The sequence below is a fragment of the Hakea prostrata genome, chromosome 3 (assembly GCF_041222555.1).
Source record: "Hakea prostrata isolate BN-2017 chromosome 3, UWA_Hpros_2, whole genome shotgun sequence".
NCBI classification, from domain to species: domain Eukaryota; kingdom Viridiplantae; phylum Streptophyta; class Magnoliopsida; order Proteales; family Proteaceae; genus Hakea; species Hakea prostrata.
Window position 1 is genome coordinate 49,673,336 of NC_142602.1, and position 12,039 is coordinate 49,685,374.

The 12,039-nt window shown below is 38.5% G+C and overlaps 1 protein-coding gene across 1 annotated transcript in view; it reads right to left on the minus strand.

Annotated features, from left to right (window-relative positions):
* The window catches only part of LOC149022403 (PAP/OAS1 substrate-binding domain superfamily), a 53,374-nt gene extending 41,702 nt beyond the window's left edge, over window positions 1-11,672 (minus strand). Inside the window, exons 1-2 of the mRNA XM_089150522.1 lie at window positions 10,890-11,672; window positions 2,279-2,464 (exon numbers count right to left, since the gene is read on the minus strand). Coding sequence (XP_089006648.1) covers window positions 2,279-2,464; window positions 10,890-11,141 — 438 coding nt within the window. The 5' untranslated portion in view covers window positions 11,142-11,672. The remainder of the gene's footprint in view (window positions 1-2,278; window positions 2,465-10,889) is intronic.
* Window positions 11,673-12,039: the final 367 nt, after the last annotated feature.

Genomic DNA, 12,039 nt, shown 5'->3' on the forward strand with positions numbered 1-12,039 from the left:
ATTTGATTTTAGTTTGAAGTCTTGTAAAGAATACAAATTCTCATGCCTACCACAGAGGAATTTGGTTTTGATGAATACAATTATTGAGACTTTACAGCCAATGAGGTATTGGCAGGATCCCTTTGACGGGGACCCTGCAGTTGTCTAGATTACTGTTTTCCAGACTTCACCATTAATTTCTGCAATTCCAGCATTCGTCTTCAGCATTCCACCATCAATTCCAGCAAGTAACTTCAGCTTTCCAGCTGCAGAATTCAGTCCGGATCAACCCCAAGTAAGTCCAGCTCCTCTACAACCCATCTCAGCGCTCCCTCCCCTGATCTGCTTCTGTGCAAGGCAGAATCCCCCAACCCTGGCCATCGCAAACCCCCTAGGGTCCCTCCCCCACCCTTCAACGATCTATCTAAGGCAAGGATCGCAGCTTCGGCTTCGAGGCCGGTTTGCCCTAGCCAAAGATTGAAATTTCCAGGTTTTAACCGAAATTTCGGTCGCAACCTGATTCTTTTCGAGCAAAGTTTCGACCATAGGTTTCGGGGCTTATATGGCCTTCATTTCATCTTATTTCTTGCCTCCTACCTATTTAAACCATAATAAACAATGGAACTAGTAGTTTGCCACTAAAACCACTAAAAAGTTATCATTCAAGTATGCTAACAAATGACTAGTTTCGAGAAGTACAAACTATATTGCATACAGGCATAGAATCATCAGCATACATGAAATGTTTGATAAAATGATTACAAATACAATAAGTCAACAAAATACAATGACCAACTAGCAACTACAATGTCCTAGACTTCAGTTCCATGTTGAGTGCATGCCTGGAACCGGTGGATCTATCCCCTCTCCGTAGAAAATACTCCAAGTACTGGATGAAAGCTAGCCATGACATTTTGCCTATGAAGTTATCCATGAACTGAGACAGTGCATTTCTCTAGGTGGAATCATCCACAAAATGTAGATATCCCATTACATGAGCTTTTTCTCATTTCAACAAATTTCCAGCATTTATCCCCAAGTTTCGACAAGTTTTTGACAAATGAGTTAGTGAATTAGGGTGAAACAGAGGTTGAAATCACAAAATGCAGCCAAAAAATAGTTTGGGGGACGAAAATCAAAGGGTGAAACTTGGCGGAAGCTGTCAGAACTTGCGAAATCTCTTCAGGTTCCGACAAGTTTCAAGTGTTACAGTGGAAAGTTTGACCATTTTGATTGAAACCTAGTGCTTTTCCGACTCCACCCAGGTTTTGTCATCTTTATCAAAACTGAAATTCGACCATTTTGACCCAAATTTGTAACATGCTCTAAGGTCATTCCCCCAACTCCCTAACCCCTTCGACAATCCCTTTTCCCTCTCCAATCCTCTCAGCCTCTCTGTCCCTTGCGGTAAAACAGAAAAGAAGAAAAATCAAGGGAAAAAAAAGAAAGCAGAAGAAAAGAAAGAAAAGAAGGCAAGAAGAGAGAAGGTTTTGGGAGATTTCAAAGATCCACCCAAGAATTTCCCTTCGACCAATCCCACAACTGTTTCCTTCTCTCCCATAAGGCTTTGGGAAACATATCCATTCTACTTGGATCCCATATCATCAAATTCTACCCCATTAGATATATCCCATGACCTATGAAATTCACCCAACCCCAACCCAAACCCAAAACCCTAGATTTGCCCAAGACTAGAAAGATCTGACAATTCATACATCCACCCTCCTTGGTTCCCATCAAGAAGCCCCATAAAATGTAATTAAAACCAAAGAAGAATTAAGGCGTAGGGTAGTACCATCCTAAAGAGTAGAGACCATGCTCTTTGAAAAACTTGGACGAGAGTCAAAAGACACACCAATGAAACTGGGTTCAAAGGGAACTGGACACTTTACCAAAATGCCAAAAGCCAGGAACTACTCCAAAAACCAGTGAAAACCACATTCACAGTCCACCCACTGGACTGTTTTTAACCTGAACGATATTCCAACATTTATTTTACATGGCCTACTCCAGGAGATCGAAAGATTAACATCTGACTGTCAAGATGGAAGAGAAAATATATCAAAGACAGAGGAGAAATCAATTAATCCTCAAAAGATTGCTTGACCAGACGATTGAAAAAAAGTGAGATAGCAGGGACATCGTATTGGACTATGGCGTAAGGAAAATGAAAAAAAAGCTATCTACACCATATAGTAAGCCATATCCTGTGATAGAACAACATTCCTATAACAGCAAAAGAATATATGCAACCTCACCACACAAAAATAAAAGTGCCAGAAAGTTCAGAGTGAAGAACCTCAGCATGAATATACTGAACATCCTTTACTTCGAATTCAGCATTCTCATTCCGTGCTTCTCCTTCAAGAACATCATGAACATCATTTGCCAAACCGTCTTCTGCATTTTGAATGCTAACGGCAGTCAAATCAATATCTCCATCAGGAAGATAAGTCTTCAGGGGCACAGAACCAAATGGGAAGACCTGTAAAAGTGCAAAGACAAGTTTCCATTAAAATAGTTCAACGAAATGGATGGTCACTTCCAACATAGTTCGCTTAACTGAAGAGTGACAATTACTTGTTCTTAGAAAAACATTTGATGTGGTTGACGGATCTAGAAGGCATTCTAGAATCAAACAAGTGATGATCACTTCCAACGTAGTTTGCCTAATTAAAGAGCAAAACTCGATTGTTCTTGAAAAACATGAAATGTTATTCCTGGATCTAGAAGGTGTTCTAGAAGCAACCAAGTACTAAAACCACATTAAAAAACCAGGAACAATTTAAAGAACGAGATAAATTTAATATCTTTACCCAAAAAATATCAGAACTGTAATGTGCTTCAAGAAAAATGACTTATTCTGGAATTTACTCAATAGCAGAAAGTGCTGTACTTAAGGAGTAAGCAAGAGTTAGAAACTGAAATGCCCAGGAAACAGGGAGTCGAGATTCGAGAAGATTGAACTATAACATTTAGGCCCTCTTTGGTAATATTCTGGTTTGGGAACTGAGTCCTTCAGTTCTAGATTAATGTCTGGTAATAATGCAGATCCAGCCCCTAATTCGAGCCCTCAATTTTCTACAGCATTTAGAAGCCCATGTAAAGCCCCCTAAGCTTGCTTCCCAGCAGCAGTAGAAGTGGTTCCAGTTTGTTTTAGTACTTTTTTCTGTCTCCAGAGTTAGTACTTTCAGTGGCGGTCATGTAAATACTGCCAACATTACTTTCAGTGGCGGTCATGTAAATACTGCAAACATTAACTCAAAGGCATAGTTGTCCTCTTAGGTATTAATCAATCTTTTATCTAATTCCTTTAATTTCAGGTATTAAATCATGTGACGCGGCCCAAAATTTTCTTAAGTGCTTGCAGGAGTCAATCAAGGGTCCAAGTATAAGTTGTAAGTTGTTGAGTCTTTATAGGAATAGTTGTTTAGCCCTTTTAGAAATCAGTTCTAAGTCTCACTCCATTAGGACTTCAAAGTAAGCTTATTTAAACCCCACCATTCAATGGATGTAATCAAAGTTCAATTATTTCAGTATTAATCAGCTTTTGCTTGGCTGTTTGAGCTTTTACTAATCAAGGTACAGAATTGGGTTTTAGCCTTGGTAAGGAACTTCCAGGGGAGATCCATTAATTCTTCAAGGTTAAAAGTTTGATCCTAAAGTTGCTGAGGATTTAGCCTGCACTCTTTCACCTCCAGCCCCTTCATCACCTCATACAAGGCCCCTCCCATAAGGTAAGTTGAGGATTTATTTCACTTATTCTCAGCCATTAAATGACTGCAAAGGTCTCATTCAAAATATCCTTCCTCCCAATCTAAAACTTTTCATATCATCCCATCATCCATTAGAATCACATTTTCTTCCATACATCATGGCCCCATACCCTTCTCTCCATTCGGTCTGGATCCTAGCATCAACCCTCGTTGAAAACCCTCTAAACATTCCAATTTTCACCCATCAACCTCCTAATAGGAGACCTCCATTCATCTCCAAAAAATTTCACCAAACCTTCGTTGATACATCCAGTCCCTATCCTTAAAGCCACATTACTAAACAATCCACATTACCCCTAGACGGCCCCTTACAACCCTAACAGAAATTCCCAAAAGGCTGGTTCTATTTTGTAAAGATCTTAATTTGGCCTCATTGAACCTGTCATTCACAAGCTACATCACTGGTATTCCTACCCTCCTTCCAAAACTCAAGGATGAAATTTCTTGAACTAAAAGGTGAATAATGCAGTTACAACTTACAATGCAACTTTAGGGCTTCTTTAGATTGTACTTGGTCATAGATTTTTGTTCTAAGTGTTTTACTTGTAAGAGGCAAAGTCACAAAGTCTCAAATCTCAATTTTTGGCCCAATGAGTACATAAACTTAATCTTAAACTAAGAGCAATTATATCACAGGCTCACAGCCTTACACTCAAACTCTGACACTCATAGCTCCTTTTCTGGATCACTTAGAAAATACAAGTTCCAAGCCCAGATTTCTGTTTTCTAATACTTGAAACAAGTGGGATTTACCGAGGTACATTTTGGCTTTTTGCTCGTTTTAGGAGAAAAGAGAAGAGGATTAGAAGAATGTGTATTGGTCAGCACAGATAGCCAAGTGACGGCACCAGGGAGGGCATGACCCCAATTGCCAAAGAAGAACCCGTTTCACTTTTCAATCCTCAGATTTTTCATCCTCATGGACCTCATTCCATTCTAGCACTGAGGAAATTGATTATCAGAACACAAAAACGCCTCTCATTTCCATCAAATCTGAGCTTTAACAGTGTCAAGGAGTACCATGTTTCCATTGACTGATTCAGTGGGTTTTGGTGGTTTTTGGTCTGATTTTTTGTGTGCGATCTAATTTGAGGCCAATAAACACAATAGCAATGCTATTTTTGACTAAAACCTAACACAAAGTGATGTTCTTGATTTGCACATGCCTAGTTGGATGCGGACAAAACTAGATCATGTATTTTCACAAATGTAAACATGGATATACAAGAGAACATTGAAACTTTCATTAAAATACAAGAAGAAAAAATTAAGAAGTAGTCAAATCTCAATTACAATTTGCAAATTAAAAATTACAACTACATATGGTATTTATTGACCTAGAAAAAGCTTATGATAGAGTCCCTAGAGCGTTAATTTGGCAAGTACTAGAGAAAAGAAGTGTTGCAAGTAAATATGTAGATATAGTATCTACATAGTTAAGGATATGTATGATGGTTCAGTGACTAGTGTTAGAACAGTGGGGGGACAAAGTAATGAATTCCCGATAACAGTTGGGCTACATCAAAGGTCAACTTTAAGCCCATATCTTTTTGCACTGGTAATGGATGAATTAACCAAAGACATTCAAGATGAGGTCCCCTGGTGTATGCTTTTTGCGGATGATATTGTGTTGATTGATGAGACCCAAATGGGGATTAATACCAAATTAGAATCATGGAGAGTACCTTTGGAATCAAAAGGCTTTAAACTTAGTAGATCGAAGACAGAATATCTAGTTTGTAACTTTAGTCATGATCGGGCAGATGATGAGGTGGTGATACTTGATGATAAAGAGATTCATCAAAGTGATTGTTTTAGGTACCTAGGTTCAATTATAAGTAAAAGAGGTGATTTAGAGGATGAGGTTTCCCAAAGAATTAAAATAGGGTGGATGAAGTGGAGAGGTGCATCCGAGGTCTTATGTGATTGGCGTATTCCATTAAAGCTTAAAGGAAAATTTTATAGGACCGTTGTTCGACCAGCTATGATGTACGGTGTAAAGTGTTGGGCAGTTAAAAAGAATCATATAGATAAACTCAGTGTAGCAGAAATGAGGATGCTAAGATGGATGAGTGGCAAAACTATGATGGATAAGATAAGATGTGATCATATTAGAGTTGGTCTGGGAGTTGCTCCCATAAGTGATAAGCTTCAAGAAAGTCGTTGAAGGTGGCACGGCCACGTTCAACGGAGACCTATAAATGCCCCTGTACGGAAAAGTGATATAATCCATATGAAGGAACTAGAAGAGCTAGGGGTAGACCTAAGATAACATTAGGAGAAGTGGTGAAAAAGAATATGTATAGCTTAGGCCTTGTATCTAGCATGGCCTCGAACAGAACTGATTGGAGGGCAAGAATCCATGTAGCCGGCCCCATTTAGTTGGGACAAGGCTTATTGTTGTTGTTGACAAATTACAACTACAATCTCTTGAAAGTCTTGAAATTTCACTAAGACTTCCGAATTTTCACTGAAAGACAGAAATTTCGTTGAAATTTAGTCAACTGACTCAATTTTTGTTTCGGCCCTTATTTCGTCTCGGAATAGTCGAGACAATCGAGATTTCACGAAATTATGTACATTGATCAACACCACCAAGACCAGGGACCAGTTTAGTCTAATTGGCCACCAAGACAGACTTTTCTAATGCAGCCTTTCCACCATCTTCTCTTTTGGGAGAGCACCACCACATCTCTTGACCAATTCAAGCTTTGGATTCACTTCATCAGCGTCATCAATTGCACTACCAATGTCTAGATGGTCATCAAGCATAGAAAGGGGATATGCATTGAGAAGCATTTCCCATAGACCCCTTGAGTGTGCCCAAAACTTGCAAATTTTGGCAAAAGTGAACCACTGCCGAGGACCATGCCACTGCTACCCTATTGAACAACTTCACTAGCAGCAAGTTTCTTGTGGTCGACTTGGGTGAAAAAGGAGATGGAGCAAGAGGAAAAGGGATCTGATTGACAAGGGAATAGGAGAAGAGTTGCTTAAGGTAAGAGTAAGGGCTGGCTGCCCGTGTTTTGCATAGTAGACAAGGAAGATTTGACCGGAAAAGGCAAGAGAAACATACCAGCTACTAGGAAGAGATGAAAGAATGGTGACTGGACCGAAGAAGAGAAGGTAAACAACGGGAGGTAAGAAATGGTTTTCTTCAAACCTCGCTAGTTCTACAGAAGCAGATTAAGAAAGGGACAAAGTGGGGGCAAGATACATACGGGATAGGGTGGTGGCGGTTGGTACTAGGCTGCTCGAAAGATGACGCAAGAGGAAAGGGGAGGGTATCAGGGATTTTATGAAGATTTAAATTACTGGAACATGTATTTTCAGGGGAATCAGGAGAAAAAGAAGTTAAAGGTAGTGACCTTGAGTAAATAAAGGTAGAGTATAACAAAGTGACAGTAATTGCCCCTTTGAGTGTTCTAGTATGTATGGCCTACTTAATCTACAGGGTTAGACAATAAATAGTTTAGTCTGATAGCTTATCAAGAGTAGTTTCATTAGTCACAATCTAGTTACTTTTTGTGTAGTTTCTTTAGTCACAATCTAGTTAGTTTTTGTGTTATAATTCCATTAAGTTACTTGGTGATTGTTAAACAATAGATTCTGTTAGACTAAATCTAGATGTTTGAGGTTTTATCAAACAATACTTACAAGCTTTTTGTTAAACATTTGATTCTGTTAGACTAAATCTAGATGTTTGAGGTTTTATCAAACAATACTTACAAGCTTTTTTCAAAGGATGCAACATCCCTGTCAGATTAAATAGGCGAATAGCAATTTATTTTTTTAAATATGTTATATGTGTCAGCTGTGAGTTCTCTCTTTTCTTCTCTTCTCTTTTCTTCTACGGTAACATTCAAAGTTTCAGAGCAACCAGCATCTCTTCTTCTTCTATGTCTCTTCTCCTCTCTTTTCTTATCATGGTGTCTTGAAAAGCCCATGTACAGGAGAAGTGATAATCCAGATTGAAGGAATTAGAAGAGCATAACCTTAAGAGAAAGGATATGCATAGATTAGGCCTTGTATCTAGCATGGCCTCAAATAGAGCTGATTGGAAGCAAGGAATCGATGTAGGCGACCCATTTAGTTGGTATAAGGCCTGATGAGGATGATGATGTATCTTGAAAAGCATATTAACTAGACTAGTAGGGATAGTGATGCAGAGGCCAAGCTGTTTGGCAAGATATATGTTACTATGTTAAGAAGTAGGAACCCATAAAACCTGGGCTAAATTGGTTCTACAATTGGTGAATCAACCCCTTGGACAATCATTCCAACCAACTTTAAGATGGGCCAGCCAAACAGGGTGCGAGTTCCCGGGTCTCCCAACTCATGTGCTTTTGTCCTTTTGTTCTCAAGTCATTTAAGTCACCAAAATGAAGGGTACTGTTGTCCTTTGAGTACAAGTTATTAGGAGAAGGCAGAATCATGGAGCCTCTATAAGGCTAACAGGATCTGCAAAACAGCATGCACAGGGAATACTCAAGGTGGGGCCTGTAAGTGTTAGCAGGAGTTCTAGAATATTTTTATGAAGCCTTGAAAACTTCAGGAGTTCCTAATTATCTTCTTTCCCAATTTCTATTTTTTTCATGTAAGCTTCTAACTTCAGAATTATTAACTTCCTATTTTGCTCGAGCAAGCTTTTGCTCTCTAAATATGTAGTAGGCTGCTCCCAACCTCCCGCCTTTCATGAACTGATGAATGAAGAATGCTTTTGGGCCCTGCTATTTCCTTTTCCCTTGATAAGTAACAAGAAAGGCTAGAGCTGGGGCTGGGGCTGGGGCTGGGCTGGGCTGGGCTAGGTTGGACATTGCTGTTGAGAGCAAAACTTCTAAGGCTGCATGAGACAGATTGAGAGGACCAAATCAACCTGTCCCCCAACACTAAAATTTCTTAGTTCCCAAGTCTATCTCTTCTCCTGTTTAGAGTTTTACTTGTGCCTGAAGACCATAACCTGCTACTGCTACTGGAAGAAGAATTCAAATACTGGTGTCAGTCCTCCAAAGCCATCTCACTGATTTATTAATTGCTGCTGCTACTTCTTTGATTAAGCAGAACTGCTGCTGCCATGAAACTTGTGTGATTGCTCCAACAACTTCTTTACTTTTCTTCCGTCTCACAAACCCTGCTGGGTTTACTGGACCATCCATTCCATCTCAGTACCCTTCAATCAATCCATCTTTTCCTTCCATCCATCCATCACTTGACATCTCTATTAAACAAAACCTTCTAAGTTCAACCACCTCCATAAGTGAAGATCCATCCATCGAAATTATCTCAAATTGAAGCATAGGATCATGTCCATCACACCCACATCTGATCCAACTTAAAAGACAAATTGCTCACTATTTTTCTAGAGTAAAATTTCCTCTCTTGGAGAAGCATCAAGTCTCTCAATCTTAACCATGGAATCAATCGAGACATGAAGCATTGTGTCACCTAGATACAAGCATCAGTCAATCCAAGCTTGATCAAATCCTGTGACTCTTTTGACTTAAAACCTTAACTTCTAATTTATGTCCTTTGTTTCAATTTTCTATTGTGGTTTAGGGACCAAACTGCTCTTAACTTTAGTTCTACATTGTGTAGTTGTCAAGCCAGTAGGTAGCAAAGTCATTAAAATGCACGCCTATGTGACTTGGCGCCCACCTAGTCATACATTATACATAATATAACAACAATATAATATAACATTGCTAGTAATGATCTAATATGAAAAAAAATCCCACATTAAACATATTCATCAAGAAAAAACACAATAAACATAAATCAATATAAACTCATATGGTGTCAAAAACTGATATAGTATACCGTCAACTGCCACAAGTATACAAGGTGATGCAAAAGCATCCTCAATAGAGTTGTTGCCTAGACACCTAGGCAACACCATGACAAGTATGCTTGTAGTAGTATACTTGAATAAACAGTTATTGCATGAAGGTTCTCACACAATTAAAGTCATTTGCTTATGAAAACACCAGGGGTGTCAATGTAATGGTTTATAAACAGGGGGAAAAATACAAACCAACTATACTCTAGAAAATTACTGAAAAGTGCTAATGAATTGGCATTATATTGACTCATAAGAATAGGTGTATCTAGCCTACATTATGTTTTGTGAATGCTATCCCTTCAAAAGCTTTCCACTATTTTCCAGACAAGTAGCATTCTGGTCTTGGACAGCTCATTAATGTCTACATACTACCAGAAACTCTAAAAAAATTTCACTAATGGACCCAAAAAGAAAAGGAATGAAAGAGCATACCCTTGTCGTCAAAAGATATTATATACCAGTGTTTCTAAATAACAAATATTGAAAAATATTGGGTAATGTCTTGAAAGTTTCATCAGGAGAAAAGACAAAAAAAATGAAGAACCATCGAGGAAGTATGCATTCAGGAAAGAAACTGAAATTGCCTCTACAGAGTTGATTCATTGGTGCTAGAAGGTTATAGCAGTGGGGCTATCCAGATCTGTTGAATGAAATGGAAACAACATTTGCTACACTTCTTTTTCTGTTCTGTCTGATTATTATCCAACAATACAAGTCTATGGAAGCCCAAAGCATTCTGTTAGCCTTATCAAATAGACAAGGAAGACATCTCCATTCTCTCTTAATATAATACGACTCTACCATCTGAACGTCTAAAAGTATAGGTCTCCACTAACCAATTAACTGGTGTCCAAAGAAAATCGGATTAAAAGAAGAATCGGTAAGGCGCATAGCGGAAGTTGAGATGCTCTTCTTGGCACTAATTTGACACAATGAATGCCTATATAAATGTACTTTATCCTTCTTTCTATAATGAGGTGTGTCTATGTACATCCCAACATGAGTTTCCCTATTTTTCGCTCAACAGAGTGAAAACACCAAACTCCCCCAACTTAAATCATTAGAGAGAGGGAGAACAGTATAATGAATTCCAAGGAAGGCTCCTAATCAAATCCCACCAGAGAATGACAGAAATACAGGATGATAAATAAAAATAAACTAATGTAGAGACAATAAGATCGATAACACTATATAAATACCTAACAGACTTCATGAAATTGTACATTAATTAAGAACAAGAAATTAAACATTACTATCCACAAAACATCAATAAAACAGGACGAAACGAATTTCACCTCGCTTCCAATGTAATTTCCGATCAGTCTCTGTACATAATCGATTACTTCCTTCCTCCTCTGTTCAGAAACCACGGTGGGCTGAATCCGGCACAAAATCTCATGGGTTTTCTGCTCTGTTTTTATCCAATTTTCTTCACTAATTGACAATGGGTCTGGATTACATGACGATGAAGACAACGAAGAGAGGTACGAACCCTCTTCATTTAGGACGCCATGTGGCTGTGGCGACCAAACTTGAAGATCGCCCATGCAATCAGAAGCGTAGAATCACACTACCAGTCAAAGAAAAATCCAGAAATCTTCACATACACCATGAACCCCAGACGGTTTTCGCCATCGCTGGGGCAGCAAGCAGAAACATTTGGTAAGTCAAGAGATGACAAGATTTTAGATGAAAAAGCTCATCGGAGAGTCAGAGTCGACAAAGACATGTAGGACAATGCCAGAAAACGATTGTTATCGGGTGGTATTTCAGGAAAAATTTCATCTTATAAGCAGATAATAAATTAATATGGATAGAGATTACGAAACGGTACGTTCAAGTGATTTTGAGTTGTCGAAATTCGGGTTGGTTTTGGGGGAAAACCAGCAGCTACAATTGTATTGGGGCGATCGGTGCTCTTAAAACTCTGTTTTTCCTGAAATGCTTTACACAGAAGAACAACACGAAGCTCTCTTTCTCTCCCTCTCCGTATCTCTCTCCCTCCAATCCGCAGATACGCAGTTAAAAAATATATTAAAAATAAAAATTAAACGAAAGAAACCAATGGTTTGATTTACTGCGCCCGTTTCCATTTCTTAGGACACATGTCTCACCAACTCTCTCTATCTGCATGGCACGGAATATGCAGCAATGTTAGAGGTGGAAGGGTTTAAAAAGAATTTCTACGTTACCACCACTTTTATATTTGTTTCTTTTTTTTCCCAAAAGAAAAAATTCGACTCAATTTAAATGGATCCTATATTTTTTTTAAATAAATAAATCAAAATCATTTTTTTGGGTATAAAATAAATCAAAATCATATGGAAATGATTCCTTCACTTTATGTGATAGAACATTGGAAAGAATTTTTATTCTTTTATACTCAAATTCCTTTTCGTGCAGAAGTTCCTGATAGCTAGATTAACAAAATGCACATCATGACAT